The 12,138-nt window shown below is 48.0% G+C and overlaps 3 protein-coding genes across 3 annotated transcripts; all 3 read right to left on the minus strand.

Moving 5' to 3' along the window:
* Nucleotides 1–373: 373 nt before the first annotated feature.
* Nucleotides 374–3,403, minus strand: psmd4a (proteasome 26S subunit ubiquitin receptor, non-ATPase 4a). Its single transcript, XM_052070189.1, has 10 exons — nt 3,306–3,403; nt 2,492–2,632; nt 2,275–2,389; nt 2,088–2,174; nt 1,939–2,007; nt 1,445–1,660; nt 1,109–1,217; nt 906–1,037; nt 753–808; nt 374–648 (listed from the first exon to the last, which is right to left on the minus strand). The coding sequence occupies exons 1-10, from the start codon at nt 3,329–3,331 to the stop codon at nt 478–480; spliced, it is 1,122 nt and encodes a 373-aa protein (XP_051926149.1). The 5' UTR covers nt 3,332–3,403; the 3' UTR covers nt 374–477.
* Nucleotides 3,404–3,661: 258 nt separating this feature from the next.
* LOC127603668 (phosphatidylinositol 4-phosphate 5-kinase type-1 alpha-like) lies at nt 3,662–9,717 on the minus strand. The gene is made up of 13 exons (XM_052070164.1): nt 9,462–9,717; nt 9,051–9,073; nt 8,131–8,217; nt 7,734–7,864; nt 7,459–7,576; nt 7,235–7,387; nt 6,802–7,101; nt 6,311–6,510; nt 5,731–5,814; nt 5,606–5,654; nt 5,455–5,539; nt 4,930–5,118; nt 3,662–4,382 (listed from the first exon to the last, which is right to left on the minus strand). The coding sequence occupies exons 1-13, from the start codon at nt 9,511–9,513 to the stop codon at nt 4,336–4,338; spliced, it is 1,518 nt and encodes a 505-aa protein (XP_051926124.1). The 5' UTR covers nt 9,514–9,717; the 3' UTR covers nt 3,662–4,335.
* Nucleotides 9,718–10,027: 310 nt separating this feature from the next.
* LOC127603711 (extracellular matrix protein 1-like) lies at nt 10,028–11,385 on the minus strand. Its single transcript, XM_052070249.1, has 4 exons — nt 11,209–11,385; nt 10,906–11,150; nt 10,381–10,586; nt 10,028–10,307 (listed from the first exon to the last, which is right to left on the minus strand). The coding sequence occupies exons 1-3, from the start codon at nt 11,273–11,275 to the stop codon at nt 10,383–10,385; spliced, it is 516 nt and encodes a 171-aa protein (XP_051926209.1). The 5' UTR covers nt 11,276–11,385; the 3' UTR covers nt 10,028–10,307; nt 10,381–10,382.
* Between the last annotated feature and the right edge of the window lie 753 nt (nt 11,386–12,138).

Below are 12,138 nucleotides of genomic sequence, written 5' to 3' on the forward strand. Positions count from 1 at the left end.
TCAAAATGGACCGGACCGCATTGTTTGGATACATGGAAACAATATTTCCTATCTTTACAGAATCGCACTTACTTTATTACCTACCACACACTGTACACTCGTTTGAAATTTTAAAGTTATTAAATACAGAATGTGGAAAAACACAAGCAGAGTTGAAAACATTTATTTTAACATAAAATTCGATTCATTATTCCATTCTTTTGAAGTAAAAAATACGGGTTGGTATGACATAGCATAGTGGACTCGTGGTTAGCATGCGCCTGCGTACACGTACAGCGGCTCCCTCCCACCGAAAACGTGTATGTTTGCATGTTAGCCAGCTGGTATCTGCTCCAGCTCACCGGCAACCCTAATAAAAGTGCGACCAAAAAACTGAAATGGATGTATGCTCGTTTATTGGGGTGTCACAAATAGGCCGTGGATAACATCAGCGTGCGGTTCATGATCATCTCGTCACGTCTAAATGTTTATCGGCTCTCATTTCTTCTTTTGTTCATCTTTTTTGGCATCCGGCTTGCCGCTCGTCTGGGAGGCCAGGGAGCCCATGGCGTTGCGGATGGCTTCGTTGTTGGGGTCCACGCCGGGCAGGTTCTCCAGGACGCTCTGCAGGAACTCTGGGTCCTGCATGACATCGTAGTCGTCTTCCTCCTGAGTGAGTATGCAAAAGCCATTAGCTCGTCTGTATGGGCTTGGAATGACATAATTCACTTGCATATATGTGTAAGGACACCAAACGACATAGCCTCGCTCACCTTGACAGAGTCTGTAGCCTCCATTGGGACGGCCGTGTCCATCTCACTACTGTACTCTGTTATTTGGAAAGACGGAGAAAAAACATGTTGCTGAGGTCTGCGGACAACACGCCTCACCTCAATTCTGTTGAGCGTAGTGGATGTGGAGGTGACCTCCTCCGGCAAGAGACATCTGCATGGCGTAGGCTATCTGCTCCTCCTCAGTCATGGTGCTGAAGTCGGGTATCGCGGCGCCGCCCGTCTCGGGTTGAGACACGGACATCTTCAGTAAAGCGTCCTCTGATTCTGAAAGTAGGTGGGAGGGGGATTTGATGATGTCTTCCGCTACTCTGCTAGGTGCCACGGGCCGCACGTACCATCCGCCGCGGGCACGGACACGCTACCCTCGGCCACTGAGGCGGCCGCGGCTCTACGGGCCTCCTCCTCCTGCCTCTGACGCTGCTCCTCCATGGACACGCGCAAGGCCTACACAAACATGTTTGGGATGTTGTCATTGGAATGTTGGTATGTTGCATTCACTTGAGACCAAAAAAATAAAGTGTGTGTGGGTTTAATGTTCATAAATCCGACAATAAAGCAGAGCACTAAAATAAACATAAATACCTTTATTTCTGTTTAGAAATTTCATACAAACGCATCAGGAAATCTGCCATCTCTCTCTCAAGTACTGACATCACGTTGCTTCGTCTTACCAGGGCGAGTTCCGGGTCGGCACTGGGGTCAACGCCGAACTCAAAGTCGCTGGCGCCGAGGCCCATCATGGAGCCACCCTCGCCGGCAAGGATGGGCGAGGAGAGCAGGGCATCGGCCAGACTGGGTCCCGGGGGCACCGTGACCAGGTGAGAGCCCGCGCCTTCCTTGCCGTTAAGTGTGTTGATGAAGGCCGTAAGCTTCTCTGTGTTCAACTCCTGAATCCATACGATAACATACCTTCAGAATAGCGTTTGGATGTAAAAAAAAAAAAAAGTCCTTTTGCTACCCAACTTGAAAACTGCAATTGAGTAAATCAACACTCTTGGGTACAATTTGAGAGAGTTATTTGGACATTGTAAATATCTTCAAAGTCAGATGAAAAATGCATTTGTTTTCCAATTTTGTGCCAAAAGTAGATCAAAAAAACATTTGGAGTTGTTAATGATATTAAAAATGATTCAAGGACACAAGACAAAAAAAAAAATCTCCTCACCTCCTCTCCAAAGTTGACAATATCCACATTCACCTTCTCCTTTTTCAAGCGCTTTGCCATTTTGACAAGCTGCACCACACAAAATAAGATTAATTGGAAAATCGGTTGTGAATTAAAGAAATAAAAACAGCCGCCAGACAAGGACTCACTTCCTTTTCGTTATCCTCCACGGGACTCCCCACAAAGGCGATGATCCGCATCTTGTGGTTTTTACCTTGGCGATGCTTTAAGGCCAACTACATAGGAAGAGCCAACACGCAGTCCGTTTAATTGCGGTGCACAGAAACCCACACACATCCTGGAGCAGAGTTCTATCTTTTTGAACGGGATACACACATGAGCCACTCGAATGCCGGTGCAGAAACAAATGTTCCCTCTGGGCTGGACGGCGTGAAGTTTGGACAGAATGCGTCCAGAATCTGGTGTCAGCGTGGTCAGCACCTCACAGTTACTTGGACAAATAAGCAGTCGATTACAGTGTATCCACTGTACATGGATTGGCGAGCCCCCTCCAAAAATATCCGGTTTGGGAGCCATTTTGAGGCTTTCTTACTTGGCCATGGTGATGAGGCCCACGTTGTTCTCGGGGTTGCTGCGTGTTTTCGAGTGACAAACGATGTTAACGGCATCTTGCTGAGCCTGCAGTCTCGTGGGTAGAAAGTCACCATTTCGCATATACTCGCTGTTGTCCACACTGGTGACGGTAACGAACAAACCATTTGTTTAGCCGGTATATGAGTTTTAGTACAAGTATTTAAATAAATTAAATTATTAATAATAAATATTATTATTATAAAAATAATTTAATACTCGTACATTTTTGTGGGAATGAAAAGGATCTTTTCGAGAGAGTCTTATGAGTATAAGTGTATTATATGAGAGGAAAACACTTTCTTTTAGGTATATTGTAGGGGCGGAAAAGGTGGGCGACGTGTGTGTATATATATATATATATATATATACTGTATATTTCGACAATTTCACTAATTTCAGCCTTTATACACAAAACGGTCCTTTGAAGTTGGGCCCCTTCGAATTTGCTAAGATTAGCAAGGATGAGCTTATTCTTACAGATTTGGCAGTGACTTACTTGATTTAAGTGTTAGGTTAGGCTTCATACTGAACGCTCTCAACTGTAGATTACGTACGAATGAGACGGTATAATAAACATAGTTAGCTCCTAGCAAATGACTCAGCCGCTCCTAGCCGTCAAAATTACGAATGCCATTTTTTCACCCGTTCAACGTGGACATTGGACATCAAAATTAACCCCCTCCCCCAAAAAACGTTGATTATTAGTTAGTTGCGCGAGGAGGGTGGTTTGAGGGTGGGAAACAGAGTTAAAATACCAATGAGGTGCTTCTTACCAGACCATAGTACTTTCGAGCACCATTTTGGAAACGTCTTGTTGATTCTTGCGGTGGTCTCTGTAAGATGACAGCCCATTGGGTGACAGTTGAGCAAGGCGGCCCATAATTGGCCCGGCTTTTGACCATCTTGTATGTGATTGGCGGATGGTCTTTGTACTTAACACGTCACCAGTCTAAACAAACGAATCGTCATAAAAAGTGGACATAGTTAGGGGCCCCTGGCATTTTATTTCGTATTTAACATTTTAAAAATGTTTTTGCTTAAAGAAATAGAGTTGACATACCATTTAAATAATAATACAATTGAATCGTAAAATATAGTCTCTTTTGTGACAAGCTAAAAAATAACAAAATTTAGCAAAGGCAATTTTATTTACAAAGGATTGATTAAAATTCAACAGACAGCGAAAATACCATACCGTAACAGACACTGTCATGAATACAGGTTAGGATTTTGGTCCATAAGGTATGTGATAAAGGATAAAATAGTAAAGCACCCACATAGTGTTTTTTTTGTCACCATAATACAATCTTTTCAATGAACTGAATGTATTGCACCATTTCCAAATCCTGAAAATATAACGAGCATACAAAACGTGCATTGTATAAATAACTCATCCTCATGGTTACTTTTTGTACAGTGTATTGCGTAACATCACCAGAGTATTAAGATTGTGTAAACACACTCTGGAAAATAGAAATGAGACATTAGCATCAATTATTTTCAATGTACAGATCATTTTTGGTGGCTCTAACTGTGTCACTTGGCACTTTTTCCATGTCAATTTGCGATGGTTTGTTCCATCCACAGCACAAGGGTGGTATTTCTCCTCCCAAAGTCATTCAGCAAGTCTTTAAAATACACTTAAAAATGCTAAATTGAGAATGAGAACCATCCTTGGTTACAAGTCCAAGAATTCCACTGAGATGCGGAACGAAGCCAAAGGGAATCAAAGTGCAGCTGAGAATGGCATCCCCAAAATATAGATGCATATATGTTTGGCACCACTTCCATCGAGAGTTGTTTTCAGGACGTTCCATTCACCTCATTCGATGCAGGCGTAGCCGTTAACCCTGCACAACAAAGAAAGAAGACGACTTATCGGGGAATGTGGCAAACAAGACAACATCGCAATGCTCCTTTTACACCACCCAAATAGATGCGCTTCTCCAAGTACCATCATCATGAGCGTAAAATTACAGGCCTTCAATGTATTACAAATCATATTGAATATTATTGTGAGCCACCCTTTTCAAGATGAACAACTTGCTTAAATGTAGGAAAACAAAAGTAGTAAATAAAAATTGTACCGAAATGTTTTACAAAAGGTCCTTAAAGATTGAGTGCAAATGCCTTGTATTTAGCAGTTAAATACATACAACCCAATAAATATAACCCTAACCAAAGAGATATACTGCCCTGGATTTAAAAACAAACAAACAAAAAAGTTGAGATCACTGTTCGAACATGAATTCAGCGATTAGCGTGAGCTGATTTTCCACACGCGCTGAAATACTGTACGCGAATGAAACATTCCAACACGTTGACATGCCGGAACGTGCCGGAAGCTCTGGACGCAGCAGCACAAACGAGCATCCTCACACTTGTAGTTCTTCTTACCATTGTCCTGCCCTGCGTCCTCTTTGCCCGTTGAGCTTTTCACATCCTTTGCTACGGGCTGCTGGTTCTCATCCTGTACAACGAGCCGCTGGTTCTGATTCTGGCTGCCGCCCTGTTCTGCCGGCTGAGCTGCGGCACCGTCGGACTTCCTTAGAGTACTGTGGCGCCTCTTGGATGGCGACGTCTTCACTAGAATAACATTTGATGGTTTAAATGGCCAGGTACAAAAAAAAAAAATGAGTGCCCCCGCCCCCCCCATCATGAAATATGGAATCGGTGGAATGAGCTCACTTTATTGACACCGCGGTTCGAACGGCGACGTGAAAGAGTCGGCCGCTGAGCCCATCCGAACCCTTTAGCGTAACCAAAACGGCCGTCCCCATCCGGGAACGCATGGCGTAGATGTTTGCCGTGAGCAGAAGTAACCATCTTACGTGATGGGGAACAAATGTTTCTGACAAAGACGGGATGGCCCTCCCATCCGCAGTCGAGTAAATACAGATGTAATATTCACGAGGTTCTTACATTGGACTCTTTTGAAGACGGTGTTGCACATGAACTTCTGGAATCGATCGGCGTAGAAATCCGGTCGATGCACCGACACCGTGTCCTGAAAGAGGGATGACAACTCAACGGCTGCGGTCTATCGTTTAGGACTCGGCTGTCGCAAACGTACCGCGTCTTGAACCAGAGATTTCCACGTGTGCTCCAGCATCTTGACGAATCTGCGAGACGAGGCGTGGAGCCATCATAGCCACGTTGACGATCAAAGTACAAAGCGGAGCCCGAAGCGGCGCTCACCTGTAGGACTGCAGAATGTCAATGATGCCGATGTAGATCAGGAGTCTTTGGCCTTTGGAATTGCGTGCCGGAATCCCTCCCGTGCTGGCAAATCAAATGAGAGTGAAATGCCGGAGGATGAATTCCAAATTCATCCAAAAGACTTTTCGGAGTTAGATTTGTCGATTCTTTTCCATGAGATTTTTTTTTCCTCGTGGCAAACGTCCCGCGGTGTGGATTCGGGGAAAGCGACGAGCCCAACACAATCGATGCTGGAATGCTTCGTATCCGTTGACAAATAAGGGGAAAAAAAATGTGGGATTCGCAATTTCTTTTTCCCTCGGGGGCATTTCATGTTGAACAGAAAGTGGATGGATGTCCTGAATGAGCCAAATAGTTTGAGCTTTGATCGCTGTCACTTGTTTGACAAATGTGGAAAAAACTTTGGAAAATAAAAACAAGAAGTAACGAGCGAGCCGAATCGTTGGCTGCTTCCAACGGGTTGATAACTCCGGCGGGACGTTTGTCAAACTCTCCCCAGCCATCCCCTTTCCGCGGCAAAGTCTCCCACGGGGGAAATGCGCGACGGCCGGACGCTCACGGGTCGTGGCTTCCCGGCGAGCCGGGGCCCCTGGCCTCGGCCTGGATGGCCTCCATGGGCGTGCTGTACAGGAACTTCTGGTTGTGCGGCTTCCTCCTCTCCGCCGCCGGCTCCGTCGGCGCCGTCTCTCCGCCGGCCCCATCCGTGACGTGAATCCCGAGCAGGAGGCTGTAGTCCATGATCTTGAAACTTTGCAGCACCTTGCGGACGGGGGAGAAAAAGAAAAGCCGCATTGGTGATTGCTTGCGAATAGTTTTGTGCTCGAGCCAAAGCCATGAAAAAAAAGAAATGGGGCTTTCTGCTTCATTTTGGCACTCGTCTAATTCCCCCCAAAAAATCTCTTTCACCCAAGTCAATGTGGGTAGGAAGCAAGCGAGGAGATTGGCCCGATACTTTATTTGTCTCTCGGTCCAAAGATGCCGATTTGCAACGTTTCCCAGAAAAGTTGTTCCGGCCCCCCCGGATAACCCCCCGCCGCGCGCGACTCTCACCAGGCAGTCCCGCTGGACGGTCTTGCAGAAGGCGTTGTACATGTCGGCGTCCAGCAGCATCCCGTCGGGCATGTCCTGCAGAAAGTCCAGGTCCTTGAAGGTGGGCAAGGGCTTGGCCCGTTCCTTGGACGAGGCCCGGCGGTTGTACGTGGAGCCCTTCAGGTCGAACTTGAGGTGCAGCCGCACCGAGGAGGGCAGCAGGTTGTTCATGACCACGATGCGGATGTTGGTGCCGTTTGCCTGGATGCAGTAGAGACCGTAGAACTTGGGGAGCAGGGTTCGCTTGTTCTGGTTCAGGTTCTGCAAAACGGCGAGGAGCAGAAAGTTGCTGCGTGTGGAGACGCCTTTTGATTGACATCTTTAAAAAAAAAGACCTAAACGCACTTGGGTTGGAGAACGGCGTGCTTTTCATTTTTTTTTTTTTCTGTCTCACCATAAAGTATCCGGGGAGGAGCTTCTGCAGAAACTCGGCTTCCTTGCGCTGCACCGTCTTCATGATGAACTGGTCATCGTTGGAGAGGTAGAAGAGCGACCCGCTGGCTCCCGGGTTGGACAGCTCAATCAGGTCCTCGCTACACAGGGAACACTGAGAGGCGACGCGACGGGACGCGCGCCGTAAGTTGAAAACAGTGTCCGTTTTCTAAAAATGCCACCTACCATGTAGTCGTCGGGCTGGATGCAAAACATCTCCCTGAAGTAGCGGAAGGCGATGGGCGCGTAAGTCTTGAACCGGAAGTCTCCGTAGTGGTGCGCCGGCGTGTGGCTGCTGCCTTCACTGGAGCATTCCCAGCCAAGAAAAACACATCTCTTTGACCAAAGCCTTTTGGCCGCGCCGTTTACGTTCGTGCCGTACAGTATGGCGCGGGCGGGTCTTTGAAAGACACGCGCCGCGTTGGCCCGCCTGGCGACATCACGGCCGCGCGGCCACCCACCCGGGGAAGTAGATGCTCTCCACCTCCTCAAAGTCTTGCAGCAGCACGTCTCGCTCGGACTTGTGAGCCAAGCTGCACACGGTGTGCGTGATTCCCAACTGGATGGCGCCTTGCAGAGCCCACGAGGGTGTCTGGAAGGCAAACAAGTGATGGAAACGCCGGCACCCCGGCGACGGCCGATGCCTTTTCCCGGTCCCCCGCGTCAACCCCAAAAACGCTTTTGGAAGTGACGCCCGCTGTTCGGCGAACGGCACGAAATCGAGCGACGGGTCCAAAATGGAACGAGTCGTCATCCGTCGTCGGGGAAAGCGGCCGATTCCGGGCCTCGTTCGGCAAACCCCGAGCGGGGCGTTTTCAAAAGCGAGCGCGCTAGACGCTGGACAAATGCTCCTCTCACCTTTTTGTACACGGTCTCCCCAGTCTGATCCACTCCACGGTGGCCGATGGTTTTCTTCACCACTGGAGCCGGGCTAATTCCTGGAATCTAGCAGTCGTTCGGATTCAGAAAACTTTCTTTCTCCCCGTGGGACAATTAGAGTCGCACGAGAGCGGCCTATTATAGAGACGGTCGGAGCAAAGGACGAGCGCGGGGCTGCGGGCTGAGCACTCGAGGTCTTGAGCTCGCGGTTCCGGCGACAAAACAAGATTGCACATCGATACTGCTCGATGTGCAATCTTGTTTTGCACAGTAAGGGCACAGGAAAGAGACGCTATTGTGGTACGGAGAATGACGAGCCTCAATTGCTCCCCTCCAAACCACTCGGGGGGGCCCCCCCACCTACAACCCCAAGACAGCTGGGATAGGCTGCGGCATACCCGCGATCCTTCTGAGGATAAAGCGGATCAGAAAATGGATGGATGGATGTTTTTTTGGTGGGGGGGGGGGGGGGTTGTTTTAAACTTGGTGACTGTTTTATTGTCAATTGTCTTCTATTTGATTAGAATGTTCATTTCAAGAACTGTGTTTCCAGCTGCAGTTGTTTTTAAAGTGCTCCATGCTTAAAACGGAGTTGAGATTTGAGGAGATTTGAGGAAACGGGAAAACCAGGCAGCCGGCCAGCCGAGGAAAAATAACAATTGCGAAGCTTAGTCGGCAGTGTCGACAGTCCCTACATATTTATACCAGTTACAGGTGAACCGTGGATGAATAAACAGGCAATTGTCAAAATATGATTCAGCAAGAGCTGTCTATGGAAGGAAAAAAAACTCATGTGAATACTTTTCGATGGAAATGTACTGACTGAAAATTCAATTTTGGGCAGTTACATAGTAATAATATGATATTAGAGTTGCATCAATCCCACCAACGTTTCTTACCTCTTTCCCGGCCTCGGATGAATCTGGAGACAAATGGGAAGACGGTGTAAAGGTGTTTGGCGGGAGGGGGGGGGGGGGGACAAAAACAAATGAACAAACACATTGTTGTTATGGCATTGGTTTAAAAGAGAAACCATACTGTGGAGGAGGGCAGCCGGGCTGAGGCCCAAACAGGCAGACACACCTTGTTAACTTTTAGCAATGAAAGACTCACTTGTACGAGCTCTTTCCATACCAGTGAGTTTTTTTAGGAACATTTTGCGGGCCCCCTTCTCCTATTTATTTGAGTCAGACATTTATTTCTTTTAATGTGCGGATGAGAACTCAAAAAGCTACGACGTAGAAGCGGAGTTTGACGAGGGAATCGACACGTTATCGTTTCCTTTCGGCGTTCACACTGACGTCACTTACTTCCAGGGCTCTGGAGCCCCCGCGGCTCCTCTGGAACTGCGGCCGTGGCCATTCCGAGACTTCTTCAAACTTTATAAACGCACCGCAGCTCTAAAACGTCATAAACTAAACAAGGAAACAAAATAAATGGGCAAACTAAGTTGATGAAATAGCCGTACTTTGCGGCATAAATACAATCCTGTCATTGCGCCTTCGTAAACGGGGAAGCAACGCGGAAGTTGTTGACGTACGTCAAGTAAAGCAGAATGAGCAAAAATATTCCGGTTAAAGTTTTACAGAATAAACAGTTCATCGATAAGAGCCAACTCACGAGTCACATTGTGCCAACTATCGTACCAAATTAACGTGTGAAGTCGGGAGATTGTTTCATAAGTATTTGTATCATGCACGTATTTCTCCATTATTATATTTGTATCGTTCAAAGTGCATGTTAGCGTTCAAACGTGTCTCTTATTTCGAAGGCGAAGGCTGCAACTCGGCAAGCGCGCGTACACCTGCTCTTGGTTTTGACGATCTGTCAACGTTTGTAAAAGAACGCCCCTCGCCCCCCCCAAAAAAATCACAGGTCACAGTGGGAACTTATTAAAGCGTTTATTAAGCTTTCTGGTACAACTTCCAATTCGTGATAAACTGTAAACAAGACGCGTCCTTCCCACAACTTTTCCCATGAAAACAGGGCCCTCTTGTGGACATATCATAGATTGCAGCGATAGACTGCGGTGACAGCGCACAGTGGTCATCATATCTTTTTATTTACAAAAGAAAAGTTCAAAATATGACTTATTTGGTAATACTTGGTCAGGATCAATCCCTCCGGTTGTCTGAAAGCACTTCTCTTCCGAACACCTGTGGAAAAATTCAAATGTTTTTTTTTTTTTTTGCATGATTGTTCATCATTTCTTTCTAAAACTTTCTGTACCTTCAGCAAGCAATTGGGTCGAAGACAAAGTCGGGCTCGACGGGCATCGTGGGTGCGACGTAGCCCGGCGTGGCAAGGTAGTCCGGGTTTGGCAGTTCGCTGTCAAAGCAGGTCCAGCGTTCGTCCCCTCGCTTCCTGCAGCACTCGTAGTGCGCCGTCATGGTTCCGAACTCCTCGATGCAGAACTGGCCGAGCGCCTGCTTCCACTGAAAGCAAACATGGGGAAAGAAATGAGCTCAGAGTCTCATCGTGTCATCCGGAGAGAAGACCCACAAAGCAAAGGTCACGGATTGAACAAACGTGTATTTTTTTTGTCGCTTTGTTTGTCAGTTCCTCATGTCTTTCCATGCATCCATTTTCCGAACCGCTTAATCCTTGAAATGCGAAAATCCGGGCGAAATTAAAAAGTCATATTGACAGCTGCCCTTTTTTTTTCTTTTTGAACGCACAGCAAATAATAGCAAAAGCCAGACCTCAAGCCTCCGTCTTCTTAGCCGATGTTATCCGATGTCGCGTTTGACTCACCGCTTGCCTCGCGCAGCAAAGGACGGCGGCGTCCCTGTCCTCCGCGTCCAGACAGCAGCGGTGAGCGTACCACGACTCCAGCCGGTTGATGGCCTTGGCGCGGCGCCTTAAGTGTCCCGCCCCGCTCCTTGGGAAGAAGCTCTCCGGGTACCTGGGGCGGCCCTGACCTTGGCTGCAGACGGCGGGCAGGTTGAGCGCCGTGGGCCGGGCCGGCGGGAACGGCACCTCCACTTCTCTGGACTCCGCTGGACAAACGGGCAAGATGGATTATCCTGGAGGAAATTCACAACTAATTGGCATTACCTCTGAGATGCCATTGGGAGGCCATCAGGAGAATTCCGAGTCCTTGAAGAAGTCCAATCCAAGTCATGGCTGGAGTGAGTCGTTTTTCTTCTTTCTTGCAAGACCTAAAATGCAACAAGTTGACATGCAGACTGCTTATATTGACCCGGGGCGGGGAGGGCGGGGAGGGCGGGGAGCCCAGCCCTCACTTTTCCGCTCAAACTTTGAGAGGAGGGTTGGGGCAAGTCTGAGCACCCGGGAGACAATCTGCTGAACATACACCACAGACTAGCCACACGGAGGCATGTGGCTGCGGCGTATGCATCCGATTCCCATTGACTGTGACCGACGCTACTGTGGCGCGTCAACAGAAAATACCGCAGCCGTCAACATAACAACCGCAACGATGAGAGGCTTGCATGGCCCGCTAGACACCTTGATGTCGCGCCGCATTCTGTCATCGCATCACCCGGCTCTTTTTCACCCCCCCCCCACCCCCTTCTCTTCTCATCAAATCTCGCCAACGTTTAGTGCTTCAGCCGTGTTGGAAAGTCTCCAAATCCCAAATCCACGTTTGTTTTTTTTAAACGGGCAATCGCAGCTATCTCCCATTCAAATTTGCCGTTGACCAGTCTCACGACTACGGCGGCTAAAAAGGATGTAAAAAACTGAGATGGAAATCAAATCCATCCGTTCTGCAGAGAAAACGTAGACGCTGAAATTAACTGACGGAGGCGTACGCTTCAAGTCGAAACAAAGCGCAGTCGAAAAAGAAAAACGCTTTCAAAGATGTCTTCTTGTTCGCGTGCTGCGCGACTTGCTCTTTTTCTGAGCTCCTCTTGACACGGCCGTCAACGCGGAAGGCGACTTCTTATCGGGTGATTCCGGGGGGGAAAAAACAATCCCAAAAAGTGCTGAGCGCGGACAAAAGAAGGATCACGCGCACCCTGC

This window comes from Hippocampus zosterae, chromosome 7 (genome assembly GCF_025434085.1).
Source record: "Hippocampus zosterae strain Florida chromosome 7, ASM2543408v3, whole genome shotgun sequence".
NCBI lineage: Eukaryota > Metazoa > Chordata > Actinopteri > Syngnathiformes > Syngnathidae > Hippocampus > Hippocampus zosterae.